At 42.6% G+C, this 16,446-nt stretch overlaps 1 protein-coding gene across 1 annotated transcript; it reads right to left on the bottom strand.

Moving 5' to 3' along the window:
* Positions 1-14,655: 14,655 nt before the first annotated feature.
* TFDP3 (transcription factor Dp family, member 3) lies at positions 14,656-16,334 on the bottom strand. Its single transcript, XM_011988799.1, has one exon. The coding sequence runs from the start codon at positions 16,243-16,245 to the stop codon at positions 15,028-15,030; it is 1,218 nt and encodes a 405-aa protein (XP_011844189.1). The 5' UTR covers positions 16,246-16,334; the 3' UTR covers positions 14,656-15,027.
* Between the last annotated feature and the right edge of the window lie 112 nt (positions 16,335-16,446).

Genomic DNA, 16,446 nt, shown 5'->3' with positions numbered 1-16,446 from the left:
AGAAACTGCGCCCATTAAGCAGTCACTTCCCATTCCTGTCTCTACTTAGGCCAGGCAAACACTAATGTACTTTCTGTCTCAACGGACTTGCCTATTCTGGACATTCCATACAAATGGAGTAATACATTGTTACATGGTCTTTTTTACAGGCTTCTTTCACTTAGTATGTGTTTCAAGGTTCATTCATGCCGTAGTATGTATCAGTACTTCGTTCCTTTTTATGACTGAATAATATTGCATTGTGAGGATATACCACATTTTGTTTATCCACTCATCTGTTGATAAACATTTGAGTTGTTGCCACTTCTTTTTTTTTTCTTTTTGAGATGGAGTCTCACTCTGCCACCCAAGCTGAAGTGCAGTGGCATGATCTCGGCTCACTGCAACCTCCTCCTTCCAAGTTCAAGTGATTCTCATGCCTCAGCCTCCAGAGTAGCCGGGATTACAGGCGTGTGCCACCACACCTGGCTAATTTTTGTATTTTTAGTAGAATTGGGGTTTCACCATGTTGGTTTGAACTCCTGACCTCAAGTGATCTGCCTGCTTCAGCCTCCCAAAGTGCTGGGATTACAGGTGCTTGAGCCACTGCACCTGGCTGTGTCCACTTTTTACCTATCATAAATAGTGTTTTCTATCATTGCATATGAGCTTTTGTGCAAATATATATATTTTTTACTTCTTTGAGTTACATTCCTAGGAGTGGAATGGCTGGGTTGTATTGTAACTCTGCATTTAACCATTTGAGGAACTGCCAAGGTTGTTTTCCAAAGTTGTTGCACCATTTTACATTTCCACAAGCAATGCAGGAGGGTTCCAATTTCTCCACATGCTCAATAACACTTTTTTTTTTTTTTTTTTTTTTTTTTTTTTGTTTCACTCTTGTTGCCCAGGCTGGAGTGCAGTGGCGTGATCTTGGCTCACAGAAACCTCCACCTCCTGGGTTCAAGTGATTCTCCTGCCTCAGCCTCCAAAGTAGCTAGGATTACAGGCATGTGCCACCACACCTAGCTCATTTTGTATTTTTAGCAGAGATGTGGTTTCACCATGTTGGCCAGGCTGGTCTCAAACTCCTGACCTCAGGTGATCCACCCACCTCGGCCTCACAAAGTGCTGAGATTACAGGTGTGAGCCAGTATGCCCGACCTGAAAAACACTTATTTTCTATTATTATGACCATCCTAGTCGTTATAAAGGGGTATCCCATTGTGGTTTTGACTTGCATTTTTCTAATGGCTAATAATGTTGAGCATCTATTCAGGTGTCTGTTGGCCATTCATATCTTTTTTGGAGAAACACCTGTCAGATTCTTTGCCCATGTTTTAATTGGTTTTATCTTTTTATTGTTGCATTGTCTGAATTTTTATATACTCTGGATATTGGGCCCTTATCAGATATATTATTTATAAATATTTTCTCCCATTCTGTGGGTTGTCTTGTCACTTTCTTGACTGTGTACTTTGCTGAGCACAAGTTTTTAATTTTGATGACCACTTTGTCTACATTTATTTCTTTCAGTGTACTTAAGCTCTAATTAAATAAATATTGGCTATGTAATTCTTTTAGATGGGAATGACTACTGGTGGGGATAGGGAAGCACAGACTAGTGACTGTGTCTTGTATATTGCATTAGAGGTTGTTTAGTCCTGGCCTATGCCTGAGCCACAGACGAGAGTTTCTGCTCCCAAGACGGATTTTTTATGCTATCTATTCATTCAACAAATATGCCTTGGTTCCCACTACTTATTAAGAAAATGAAAGAAGACAGTTCTTGCCCTCAATGAGCTGACAAAATAGGAGGGGAAGTAAGATGCCTTATCTCATCATTGCAACACTTGGTACAATGATGAGAACCATGTAAGGGGCTTAAGGAAGAGTTCAGATTATGGAGTGAACACATATGGTTGGGGGTTTTCATAAATGCTACTTTGGCTGAAGACATTTCACGCTATGGGGAAAAAGCCACCACTACTAAATCAAGAAGAAAACCATAGCCACTGAGTAAACAACAGTGAAAGGAATGCTAGAATGGGGGATAATTTTCCTAAATGCTCTATCTAAATTCAAACAATGCAAGGTTTCTTTTTTTTCTGAAATACACACTCTCTATTTTGATTTGTATGTCTGAACTGGTGCAGCTAAGTATATATCAAATTCTTTGTCGATGAAAGATAGCCAATCCTTAAAAAAAAATTTCTTCCTTATTATAAAGTTAAATTTACCCTAGCACCATCTGAATTCGTGTGCAAAAGAGCTCTCCTTGAATGAGAACCAGTGAGCCTCTGGGATTCATGTTTTCACTCAACAAATAACTAATGAAATCCTACTGTGTATCAGGTATTCTAAGAACGGAAGGGTGAGAGAAATAATCATGAGTAAGAAAGGCATGCTTTCTGCCTTCAGAGAATTAACAGTCTGGGGAAAGAGACAGAGATATAAATGGACAATTGCAATACTGTGTAATATGGGAAGTACAGGGTGTATCTGCGTGAGCATCTAGCCTGAACTTGGGGTTGATTTTGGATACTGGAGAATGTGATGTCCAAGGTGGGACCTGAAAAATGAATAGGAGTGTTTCGCTTAAAGGCAGCAGCTCGCAGGAAAAATTCCAAGCAGAAAGAAGTGTACGGACAAAAGCAAGAGGACATAAGATCTTTGTGGAACTGAAAAAGATTAGGCAACCTAGGATGGGAAGGGGCGGCTTGTGGGGAGGGAGAAATGAAGCTGGGGCAGAACCAGACCATGAAGGATCCTGTAAGCTGTGATGAGGGGAGTAACATGGTCAGCTTTCTATTTTAGATTAGTTGGCAGCTGCAAGGAGAATGTGTAGGAAGCGAACGAGACAGGAGCCTGAGAAGCTTGTTTGACTACTCAATTCTAAGCAAGACAAGAACACCTTAGGGAGGCAGCAAAGGAAAGACAGAGAAATGTGTAGATTTGTGAATTAGTTAAAAGGTGGAATCAAAAAGACAGAGTGGTTGATTGGATATGTTGAGTGAGAGAGAGAGAAGGGAGTCCAGGTTGATGCCCACAAGAGGGCCTCTGGTGAGCACTGCTCAAAGGACTAGGAGGAGCACAAAGATGTTTATGATCTAGTCCCTGTCCTCAAGGAGCTGATAATCTAAGAGGCAGAGCTGCTGTCACATACCGTATCTTTGTGTACATTAGAAAAGATGCTCCCTCCAAGGGTGGCTTGGCAGGTGGATTTCAGACCCTATTTGTCCCCTCAGCCAGGCACATTTATACAGGGCACAACTAGAACAACTGAATTTGGTGACCTGTTTACTTAAATTATATAAAAACTCTGGCAGATCGCTTGAGTCCAGGAGTTTGAGATAAGCCTGGGGAACATGATGAAATCCCGTCTCTACAAAAAACACAAAAATTAGCTGGGCATGGTGGTGCACGCCTGTAGTCCCAGCTAATCAGGAGGCTGAGGTAGGAGGATTGCTTCAGCCTGGAGGTCAAGGCTGCAGTGGGTCATGATCATGACACTGCACTCCAGCCTGGGTGACAAAGGGAGACCTTGTCTCAAAAACAAAATTAAAAAAATAAAAAAGTTCCAGACTCTCAGTTAATTCTCTCCAGGATCAGAGGAAATAACTGGAAAGGGAAGTCAAAAGATTGGAAACTCCTGGATTAGGCAAAATAATAAAAAGCAGACCACTACATAGGCCTTATCTCTAAAAGGTGAATAATGAATATTATTTTTTAATAGACAATACGATAATAGTAATCTAATTAACCATCGGTTTGGAGTTTTTCTCTTTTCAGAGCTCCTATAGCTCCTAAAGATAATAAGGTCTGGAACTTATAATTTCCAGCATAGCACTGATGTTATTTAGAGTAACAACACTTTTTAAATTTTATATCCTGCTTTTCAGTCCACAAAGCACTTTCATATACATTTATCAGATAAATGCATAATACCTTTGTGAAGATGATGATCGCTGATGATTCCCATTTTAGGTTGAGGAACTGAGGCTCAAAAATGTTACCTGACATTTCAAAGTCCACACAGCTAGCAAGCCAAACTAGTACTCGAAACCCGGTTTTTGATTTTAAATTATCTGTTCCCGCAAACCCCCAGAAACCTGTGTGTATCTCTTCCCATGCCCACCCACCCGCCCACCCATTATGTCTGTAAGCTCCTGAAGGGCAGGGGCCACGTCTCATGCTTTCTGGTATTTCCACAAATCACCAGGCATTCATTAAATTCATCCCACAAACATTTCTTGAGCAACTACTGTGTCCCAGGCCATGTGCTGGGGGACTGGGGCTACAATGATGAACCAGTCACTGCCCTCAAGTAACTTATAACCAGAGGAAAGTGACAAGTAAACAACCTGTTACTTAGTGTGGTGTCTTCTATGTGCTACAATAGTGTTTGCCATTTATTAAGCACTTCGTGTATGTCAGATACTGAGCTAGGTGTTATCTCAGATAATACTCAAAACAATCCAACAGTTGGTTCTATAACTGTTCCTTTCTTTTTTTTTTTTAAGAGATGAAAAGACTGAGGCATAGAAAGGTGTTGTAACTTGCCTAGGGTCATACAGCTAGCAAACAGAAGTGCCAAGATTTGAGGCTTGGTCTGTGTGACTCTTAGCTACTATGTCATGCTAGGTCTAATAGTCGACCTTATATACTGGATGGGAAACAAACCCTGAACAAAAATGATCCCTCTCTATTGCTTATTTCAGGCTTGAAACAGTCCCTTTAGTAAATAGAATTGTGTCTGAAGAGCTTACCCTGCATCACAAGAAGGCAATAGCATTACTGAGGTTGTATTTGTGCAGCTATATCATTCCAGCAACTTAAGAAAGACAAACACATTTAACCTCTTTTCCACATTTAATCAATCAGCAGCAACCCATTATCAAAATAAAGACTTGGATTTATATTAATGTCATCATCTAAATTAAAAAGAAATACACTCAGAACTCGAGTTTGGGTCCCAGGAGACAGGCACTTCAAAAATGAAATGACTGTCACTCATTAGTTATTTTATTTCAAATACTCGGCCCCATAAACATTAGCAAATATTTGACAGAAATGATTTCTGTTGTATATCACAATGAAATCAAGACCACTGAAACGTGTGCAAAGAAAACAATTCTCAACTTATTTTAATTACCCAGGGACTGACTGATTCTGATTTGGCTAAAACGGGATGGACCACATATGATTTTCCATATTCAATCCATTTTTAAAGAAATCTCAAAATTTCCAGTGAAAATGACTATCTGGAACAAGTAAAAGTCACATTAAAACCAGGGGGAAAAAAGGCTTGATGTCTCTTTTTAAAATTTTCACTTATTCCACAGTAAAAGATAAAATAATGTTAAATAACATTTAAAAAAAAAAAAAAAAGAAAAGAAAAACTCTTACCCCTGATTTCACAACCTGAACACAACTCCTTTTTTTGTGTTTCTATTTTAGGCCTATCCATATGTAACTATGTTCTCCATAACTGCATTCATAGTGAATATACAATGTGGTATTTTGTTTTTGTTGTTGCTACAGTCTTGTCAATTATTATTTTAAAATTTTTTCATTGGTTGCATCAATATTCCGTAGATGACAGGGACCATAATTTATTTAACTATTCCCCTGTTGTTAAATGTATAGGTTGTTTCCAATTGTTCAGAATTATAAATAATAGAGAAATAAACAGTTCATTCAAGCAGGGCTCTTTTCCCCATACTTTTGGATATTTCCTTGCAATAAATTCCCAGAAGTGGAGTTACTGGGTAAAAGCATGTGAGAATTGTTCAAGGCCGTAGAATCACATGGATTGTTGTGGGGCTTATCTCTTATCCTTCAAGATCTAGTGCAGTTTCCCTCCCCCACTCCTACATACACTCTAGGCATAGTCTCTTATTCCCGTATTTGAGCATTAACGATACCTTGGATATACTTCATTTGTGGCAATCATGGGGCAACATTAGTCCACTTACTTACGATCACTAAGATGCGCTTCCTTGTCTGTAAAATGAGGATAATCATGTCTAACTTACAGAGCTATTGGAAGGATTAAATGAGATAATGTCTGTACAATCCCTAGGCCAGTGCTTGGCATGTAGTCAGTGCTTTAAAAATGGAAACCATTAATATCATCACATTGTATTGCAATTGTTTACCTGGCTATTTGACTGTGGGCTTTTGAGAGGAGGGATAATGTTTTGGTCATCTTTGTGTCCTTAGTATATATACAGCACAGTGCCTAGTGCATAATAAGCATTCCACTAAAACACTCAAGGAATGGATGGATAAATGAATGAATTAATGAACAAAATGAATTTTCATTGAAAAACTACACTGCCACCAGCGCTGTTTGAAAACGTCAGTTTTGTACAACCTTACCAGCATGAGTATTTATGCTTGATTTCTATAAAGAAAATTTATTTTTTAGCATACCCAAGGCTATCTCTCCCCACTAATGTGAAAAATAAATAATACTTGGGGAAATTTTTCAGATTTTTATTATGCTGAAAAGATTGAGAATACAGTCTATAGCTGTAGTAGCCACTAACCACAATGGCTATTTGAACTTAAATTTTATTTTTAATAAAAATAAAATAAAATTTAACATTTACTTCCTCAGTCTCACTAGCACATGTGAAGTGCTCAATAGTCACATATGCCTAATTATGGCTATGATACTGGACAGTGCAAAACATTGTATTAGGTAATGCTGGTCTATAATTCAAAAATAATTTTCTGCTTGGTTTTGGAAAGCATTTCCTAATAAATTTGCAGTAAAATTTATTTGAAAAGTTGCATTTGATTTAGACCAATTTTAAAAACAATTAATATCCCCTGAGCATCTACCAGCTGTAGAGTGGGAGAATATGATCATGGAGCTTGAGAAGTAGTCAGAAGAAGTCTAAATGATATTAAAAATTTACCATACACCATCCTGGCTAACATGGTGAAACCCCATCTCCACTAAAAATACAAAAAATTAGCCGGGTGTGGTGGTGGGCACCTGTAGTCCCAGCTACTCAGGAGGCTGAGGCAGGAGAATGGCGTGAACCCGGGAGGCAGAGCTTGCAGTGAGCCGAGATTGCACCACTGCACTCCAGCCTGGGCAACAGAGCGAGACTCCATCTCTTAAAAAATAATAATAATAAAAAATAATAATAATAAAATAAAAAAAAATTTGCCATATGGTTCCTCAAAAACAAACATAGATTACTGTATGATTCAGTAACTCTGCTCCTAGATATATACTCCTCACAACAGCAAAAAAAGCTACTTTTTTTCAGACTAGGTCTCGCTCTGTCACCCAGGCTGGAGCGCAGTGGTGCGATCACAGCTCACTGCAGCCTCGACCTCCCAGGCTCAAGTGATCCTCCCACCTGAGCCTCCCAAGTAGCTGGGATTACAGGCACATGTCACCACACCTGGCTAGAAAACAGGTACTTTAACAAATACATGTATCACATAGTCATAAGCAGCACTATTCACAAAAGCCAAAAGGTGGGAATAGCCCAAATGTTCATCAACGGATATACAAAATTGTGGTATACCCATACTATGGAATATTATTCAGTTATAAAAAGGAATGAAACAGGCCAAGTGCAGTGGCCCACACCCATAACATCAACACTTTGGGAGGCCAAGGCAGGCAGATCACTTGTGACCAGGAGTTCGAGACCAGCCTGGCCAACATGATGAAACCCCATATCCACAAAAAATACAAAAATTAGCTAGGTGTAGTGGCGTGAGCCTGTAGTCCCAGCTACTCGGGAGGCTGAGGTGGGAGGATTGCTTGAACCTGGGAGGCAGAGGCTGCAGGGAGCCAAGATTGCACCACTGTGCACTCTAGCCTGGGTGGCAAAGTGAGACTCTCTCTCAAAAAAAAAAAAAAGAAAAAGAAAAAAAGGAATAAAGTACTGATGCATGATGCTACAACTTGTATGAAACTTAAAAACATTATGTTATGGGGAAGAAGACACCAAAGATCACATATTGTATGATACAAAATACGCAGAATAGGTGAATCCACAGCAAAAGAATGAAGATTGGTGGTTCCCAGGGGCTAGAGGAGGCTAGAGATGGTGGAATGGAGAGTTATTATTTTTGGGGTCTGGAGTTTCTTTTGGGGGTGATGAAATGTTTTGGAACTACATAGAGGTGGTGGTTGCACAACATGAATGGATTAAATGACACTGAATTTTTCACTTTAAAATGGTTCTCTTTATGCATGTGAATCTCACATAAATAAAAAACACCGTAGATGTTCCACAAAGTGAATACCTGGCACACAGATAAACTGTATTATTATTCAGACCATAAAATGGGCAATGGTTTCTTCAGCTGGACTTTTGTGGAGCAGGCAAGTTGCAGACTAGGAGAGGTGAAGCCTCAGGGAGCTTTTAATCATGGCAGAAGGCGAAGGGGGAACAGGCACGTCACATTGCTATTCTACATAGCAATGCAAGAACAGCCTAATAGGCATAACTTCTGTGAGTTTTCTGGAACAAACACAGTATCCTGTATAAGTGCAAGCAATTATTGGGAGAGGAAGTAATAGGAATTTTCCACCAGGAACCAGCTTTTAGCTATAACCAAGGAGACCAGAGGGTGGGACTGAAGCTGGTGGGAATAGAGAGATCTTTGCTTGCTCTGGGTTCCTGTACCACTTGGGGAGATTTCGAACTTGCAATTTGGGCCAGGCACGTGGCTCACGCCTGTAATCCCAGCAGTTTGGGAGGCCCAGGCAGGCAGATCACTTGAGGTCAGGAGTTCGAGACCAGCCTGGCCAACATAGTGAAACGCCATCTCTACTAAAAATAAAAAAAAAAAAATTAGCCAGCCGTGGTGTCGCATGCCTGTAGTCCCAGCTACTTGGGAGGCTGAGGCAGGAAAATCACTTGAACCCAGGAGGTGGAGGTTGCAGTGAGCCGAGATCATGCCACTGCACTCCAGACTGGATGACAGAGCGAGACTCCATCTCAAAAATACAAAAAAAAAGAACTTTCAATTAGAAAGCACTATTGAGATGCCCTTGGTCCTGGATTTGGTCTCTGTGCAATCCAGTTACCTCAGTTCTCTTAATTTGGTTCCCCAAAGTTCTTATCCTGGTAGTTCATGCCCTGGCATGCAAGTGGCCTAGAGACTAGTTCTGGCTATGTTTGTGATTTACTGAATGACTTTGACAAGTCTTTTCCTCTATATTGGCCTCAGTTTTCTCATCTGCAAAAACACTGGTCTAAAAGGCCCAGTTTTCAAGATAAGCTGGTTTTCAGGATAAGTTAGTTTTCAGGATAAGCGCACCATTTTCTTCATGAATTCAAGAAAGCTAAACCATTTTATCTTTTTCTCCAAGTAACTATCTAAAGAAACTGAAAAGGCGGAATGGCACATATGGCCAATCAAGACTCCTCCTCAGAAGAAGGTTTTTTATATGATTAAGCTACTTCTTTAATACTCCTACAGTGTCCTCCCCAAAGGATATGGATAAAGCCCTGCAAAGTAATTCTGTCTGTCCCTTGAGACCTAAATATGCTACTTCATCAATAAGTAGGGGACTCAATTGTTCTCCCATCAGTGGCTCAGCCTGCACTGAGCAGTCCAGACTTCGCTGGCCAGCCCCATATGTGACCAACATTATACTCACAGATGAAAGACATACCTCAACCTACCAACTGACGGTCAACAAGGAGCATCCTTCAGCTGAAAACCAGAACCACTGATTAGAGGGAGAAAAAATAGGACTGGGGAAACAAGTCCTTCTACCCTGGTTAGAAAGGGAAAAGATAACTGGGTGCTCACACTCTTCTGGTGGGAAATAAGAAGGTGGCTGCCGTATTGGGACTGACAGGGGGCTAGCAGGACCAGAAAGCAGCTAAGATTCTGGTAAAACTAGACCTGTCTCTGGGACTACAAGTAAATTACGGCAGCATCAGGAAAATATCCACTATGGTAACCTGATTTGAGTGTTGCACGTACTCTTTGTAAAGCATTCCCTTGGTGTTTTCTCCTTAATTTAAATTTGAAAATACATTTTTAAAGAAAATCAGGTCAGGCCGGGCGAGGTGGCTCACAGCTGCAATCCCGGCACTTTGGGAAGCTGAGGTGGGCAGATTACTTGATGTCAGGAGTTAGAAACCAGCCTGGCCAACATGGCGAAACCCCATCTCTACTAAAAAATACAAAAATTAGCCAGGCATGGTGGCGCACACCTGTAATCCCAGCTACTCAGAAGGCTGAGGCAGGAGAATTTCTTGAACACAGGAGACAGAGGTTGTAGTGAGCTGAGATCGTGCCACTGCACTCCAGACTGGGAGACAGAGGGAGACTCCATCTCAAAAAAAAGAAAAAAAGAAAAGAAAAAGAAAATCAAGCAGGGCACAGTGGCTCACACCTGTAATCCAAGCACTTTGGAGGCTGAGGCAAGCAGGTCACTTAAGGTCAGGAGTTTGAGAATATAAGCCTGGACAACATGGTAAAACCCCATCTCTATTCAAAAGACATGCACACACACAAATTAGCCAGGAGTGGTGGTGCGCATCTGTAATCTAAGCACTTCGGGAGGCCAAGGTGGGTGGACTACTTGAGGTCAGGAGTTCAAGACCAGGCTGGCCAACATTGTGAAAACCCTGTCTCTACTAAAAATACAAACAATAGCTTGGTGCGACGGTGCACACCTGTAATCCCAGCTATTCAGGAAGCTGAGGCACAAGAATCGCTTGAACCTGGGAGGCGAAGTTTCAGTGAGCTGAGATCGCACCACTGCACTCCAGCCTGGGTGACAAGAGTGAGTCAGGAGAGATGGGAGAGGGAAGCCAGGGAGAGGAGGAGAGGGGAGACGGGGAGAGGGGGAGAGGGGAAGAGGGAGGGGGGAGGGGGGAAAGGGGGAGAGTGGATAAGGGGCAGCAGGTTTCAGCTGTCTCTGAAGGAATTCGCCTAAAATGTGCTCTGTTGGCCAGGTGTGGTGGCTCACACTTGTAATCCCAGCACTTTGAGAGGCCAAAGCAGAAGGGTCACTTGAGCCTGGGCAACATAGTGAAATCCCATCTGTCCAAAAAAAAAAAAAAATAGCTTGGAGTGATGGTGTGTCCCTGTAGTCCCAGCTACTCTGGAGGCTAGGCGGGAGAACTGCTGGAGCCCAGGAGGTCGAGGCTGCAGTGAGCTATGATTATGCCACTGCACTCCCACCTGGGTGACAGAACAAAACCCCATCTCAAAAAAAGCGGGGGCTCTGTCCACACTAGGGCCAGACCATTAAAGAAGAAACGTGTGGGGAATCCTAATGATCACAGTAGTAACGACTGAAGTGAGAGAAGCTCAAGGGAAAGAACCCAAAGGGCTTGAGTCACCCCACTGGAGCAGTCCTCCTTTGCTTTCTGGCAGATCCGCTTTCCATTTGTTCTGCTTGCCTACAACCCTGGAGAACTCTGTGCTTTGTTTTAATAAAACCTCCCCACTCTCTTCCAGTGCCTTCCTGCCTTCTCTAACTACAAAGTTCTTTATGAAGCCAAGGAAGGCATTACCTTCTTGTATGGAGGTAGACTTCATAGGTAAGCCAGTCTCCCTCTCTCTCTCTGCAATCTCCATTTATGAACATGGCTACATTTCTTTTAAAGAAATATTCTTTGCCTTCAAATATTTTTTCCTACTTAAAGCATTTCAGCCTTGTCCCCAGTTGAAGTTCTCTCTTCCTGCCCACCAACCCCCCGAACATGTTCCCAGGCCTTGCCACCATGTAAACCCGTAATCTTTTATACCACTATCCATACTGGTTTATAAAACAGAGGTATGCAACACACTGGAAAGAAAAACGGCACCTGTCAAATACCAAACCCTATGAAATGCCTGTGCAATTTCACTTTTCACCTAGTAAATATCCAATTATTTTCCAGAATAGCCCTTTCCAGAATTCAAATCTGTTTCCATTAATATTAAAAGTTTAGAGGTCTGGGAGAACAGGAAGTGGATGATTGAAAGCAGATGGGGTTCATTATCTGGTTAATCACAATCCAGTATTTCCCACCCCTATTTGCCTCTCCCCCTCCCCCAACACCATGTTCTGCCTCAGCAAAGGTCACACTCAAATTCTGCAAATAAAAACTTATCCTATAAAATTTCAAGAGTGGAGCTCTGTTTTGGAGGGCTTGAGACCAGTATCGTTATAAATTTATTTCATACCATTTTTGCCAGGAAAGGAAATATCTTCCAAAGTATTGATTATCATTCTATTGCACAGAAAGGATGCCCACTGTGCTTCTTAGAGTCAGGTTCTGCTTGAATGTTAGTCATAGCATATTTAGAGTTGGAAGTGTCTCTTGGAGATTCCCTGCCCATTTATTAGATGGGGTAACTGAGACTGAGAGAAGAGAAGGGATTTGCTGAAATTGCACCTCCAGTTAGTGGCGGAGCTCGGACTAGGCCACATTTCAGTCCCAGGCATTGTTGGTGTGTGGGAAAAACACCAAAAGGGCCTGACTGGAATGAATTGCAGTCATTTCTCTGTCTACTACATCTCCACAGGCCACATATTCATGGCTCATCTTTTATTTGCTGCCCTGAGAATTGACTCAAAGGCAAAGCCAAAATGGGTATTTTAATGCAAAGCACATTAGGAGGCCAGAAGGCAAAAGGAGGTACCTTCTGGGGCTGCTGGCTGCACTTGGCTGGGAAGGTTTTGCTCCAGACCTTAGGAGACTGCTCATTTGGATGCTCTAGGTGTGCACCAAGGGGAAGGCAGGTCAAAGGCTGAACACTGGCTATGGCAGTGCCCACCCCTTCATGGAGTCCACATCTGATAAGCAGGGCAAGTGGAGTTATGTGGCATGTCCCTTGGAGGTGAGGAGCAGCCCTCTCAGTGATCCAACGTTCCTCAGAAATTTTTAGGAACTGAAAGCCTTCCAAAGTGGGGCAACTATGTTAAGAATTGATGGGGGTGGGGGGAAAGGCATGTGTTTTTCAGCATGGTTTGGAAAAGTTTTCAGACAGGACACAAAGAAACCAACTCAAAAAAAAAAAAACAAGGACCAGCCAGTGCCATCACTATACACAGGTGACCTTGGTAATGTCTTCTCTACTCCCAAGACTACTCGAAACCATCTCTTAGATGTCTTGTATGTTGCTGGTGAGAATTTCACAGCCTCTGTGGAAATCTGCCTGGGGGTTCCTCAAAAGGCTTAATATACTGTTACCATATGACCCAGTAATTCCACTCTCAAATATACACATACTCAAGAGAATTGAAAGCAGAGATGTGAACAGATATTTGCATACTAATGTTCACTGCATTGTTACTTGTAACAGCCGAAAGGTAGAAACAACCCAACTGTCCATCAAGAGATGACTGGATAAACAAAAAGTCTATCCATACATACAATGGAATGTTACCCATAAAAAGAAATGAAGTACTGATCCATGCTACAAGATGGATGAACCTTGGAAACATTTTGCTAAGTAAAAGAAGTCAGTCACGGTCACGTGTGGTGGCTCACACCTATATTTCCAACATTTTTGGACTCTGAGGTAGGTGCATTGCTTGAGCCCAGGGGCTCGAGATCAGCCTGGGCAACATGGTGAAACCCTATCCCTACAAAAAATACCAAAAAAAATTAGCTAGGTGTGGAGTAGCTGTAGTCCCAGCTACTCGGAAGGCTGAGGTGAGAGGACTGATTAAGCCTGGAAGGTTGAGGCTGCAGTGAGCCATGATCTTTCTACTGCACTGCAGGCCTGGGCAATAGAGGAAGACCTTACCTCAAAATAATAATCATAATAGCCATTCTAATGGGTATGAAGTGGTATCTCATTGTAATTAACTACCTGCCCTCTCTTATGGGTCTTACCGTCTTGCTTTCACAGTGATTACTCTAGTGTGTATTTTTTCTTGGAACTCTGGACAGGTCTGCATATGGTTGGAAAGATGACCCTTTGTGAAACTGTGCTTGAAGAAAGCAACAGCTCCCTCTGCTGCCCCCAGCCACACTTTTGGTACAACTTTCTCGTATTAATGAGTCAAGATCTCGCTACCTAGATTCTGACCCAGTTTCTTCTCACCATACCATGACACTGCTGTAGGCTCCACCACTGTTCTATCTCACAGATTTGAAAAAGGAAAACCTACTCATCTTGCTTCCAGTCAGCAAATGATTCCTGCATAGATAGATGTACCTTGATTGCCACCTGGGAGCCTTCAGCCATCCTGTCTTAGCTCGTTTTCTGCTCCTATAACAGACTGGGTAATTTATAAAGATAAACAGATTTATTTGGCTCATGGTTCTGGAGCCTGAGAAGTCCAAAGGCATGGTGCCAGCATATGCTTGGCACCTAGTGAAGACCTTCCTGCTGTGTCCTAACATGGCAGAAGGGCAAGCAAGCATTCAAGACAGAGAGAGGAATAGGGTTGAAATTATCCTTCTATCAAAAGTCTATTCCTATGATAACAGCATTAATCCATTGATGAGGGCACAGCCCTCATGGCCTAATCACCTCCTAAAGTCCCTACCTTTTTTTTCTTTTTTTAAAGATTAATGGTGTTTATTGTTCTGAAAATAGAATTCTGCCATTTGCTTGGGGCTCTGGACACTGCACAACTGAACAAATGGAAAACTCAGAGTCTTGCTATGCATCAGTGGGGGTGCCATCCAAACCCATGACAAATAAACGGCATTCGGTACTCACTGTGCACAACAGGAGAGCATTTTATTTTCATGGATGTGGATGAAGTACAATTTCTTCAGTAAACTCAGCAAAAACTGTTAAGGGGCAACAATGAACTCTGCATTTAAAGAAAAATAGAAAATGAAAACACAAAATCCTAAAAAGTAAATAAAGGCTCTGCGTCAGCACACTGGTATCAAAACACACATCAACAGCACGTCTTAATCATACGGGAAACAATCCTTGCTTATCAGAGGTGCATATCTAAATTCTACAGCTTACCAATATCTTCTTGAGAGTAGGCAAAAAAGAAACAGAAAAGCTCACATTAAAAAAAAAAAAAAAAAGTTTCTTTTCCCTAAATGTTTTCCTGAAGCTGAATTTGAAGGGGAGAGGACGTCAGTCATCCTCGTCATTCTCACTGAAGTCATCATCGTTGTTGTCCTCCTCCTCCTCCTCCTGGACTGCTGTGGTCTCCACTCTGGAGCCATGGTACTGAGACCCATTGGAGCTTGTGGCCGGCATCCCATCCATACCGTTGGTCAGGTCACTGGCAGAGGGCTGCGTGCCATTAGACGTGGAACCTGCCATCGTGAACACACCTCTAAAAGTTCCCTGAGCCATTTCTGTCACGTACGGCTCCAGAGTCTTTGGGACCAAACTTCTGGCCATTTTAAGGTCTTCGGCAGAGCAGCTCCCGGACTCTAGCCCAAAAGTCATGCCCATCCACGTCAACACTTGCATGTCATCGTGGATTTCAAATGAGTTGTCAAACTTTAACAGATAATCTAATTTGTCGTCGGAGATGCTGCAGTTGATAACGGTCTTCTTGCTAGTGCTGATGATGATGAAGGGCAGGTGGATGACTGAGTTGGGCGGCAGCTGCCGACTGACCTGTTCCTCCACATACTGGTTTCTCAGCACCAGGTTCTTGAAGGCAATTTGCTGTAAAATAAGTTGTTGAAGTTCAGACTGTTTCTGCTTTATTCTTTCAAGTCTCTTCTGTCTTTCCACCTGTAAGTTCTGACAGTTCTGAGCCGAGTTTGTGGTCGGACCAATCCACTTGATCTTCTTTTTCTCCCTGGAGATGACATTCATGGCCATCAGCACGTTTAAGGCATCGTAGGTGCGCCGTTTTATGTTATTCACGTCATAAGCTGACTCGTTTGGTGAGACGTGGTCGCTGGCAGCTCTGAACTTGGCGACCAGCTCGCCCACCACTTCCTTGCAGGAAGTGGTCCCTTTCCTCTGCACCGTCTCCCAGACCTTCATGGAAAGATGGCTCAGGCCCATGCCATTCTTCTCTCCTTTCCTGTTGTGCTGCCTGGCCCACCGAGGTGGGGAGTAGGAAGGCTGGTTCTGAGAGGCAAAGTGACTGCTGGGTGGGCTTGGGATTCCTACCACAGGGATGTTTGATGCTGCCGGTCTCTGAGGCATACCAATTACCACTTGCTGGTCAATACTGACATTGGACTGTCCAAAGGTTTTCGGCAAGAGCTGCTTCCCGAGCGGGTTTACGGTGGAGGGGTGAACGGCCACGGAGCCACTGGTCTGGTTCTGGTCTATTAAGACCTTGAGTTCTTTGTTAGCTTCAGTTAGACTGATATATTTTGCCATGTTACCAGATTTGGGAAATAAATGCGATAAACGTTCACCTTCCAGAGAAGAAAAATACTTCTTCTGTGCCGAGTGTAGGCCTGGCGTGAGGTGCGCGGCGTGAGGTGCGCGGCGTGAGGTGCGCGGCGGCAGGCGATGCTCCGTGTAGTGCGCCTGCGTGCCTTTTCACGCCTTCAGCCCCTCCTCCTCTGGACCTACCTC

This window comes from Mandrillus leucophaeus, unplaced genomic scaffold (genome assembly GCF_000951045.1).
Source record: "Mandrillus leucophaeus isolate KB7577 unplaced genomic scaffold, Mleu.le_1.0 Scaffold339, whole genome shotgun sequence".
NCBI lineage: Eukaryota > Metazoa > Chordata > Mammalia > Primates > Cercopithecidae > Mandrillus > Mandrillus leucophaeus.
Note: the sequence above shows the minus strand (reverse complement) of the source record. Positions and strands in the feature narration are given on the sequence as shown.

What these genes read in the sequence shown, in the direction of transcription:
- TFDP3 (XM_011988799.1), bottom strand. Translation starts at nt 16,245, where the DNA reads ATGGCAAAATATATCAGTCTAACTGAAGCTAACAAAGAACTCAAGGTC.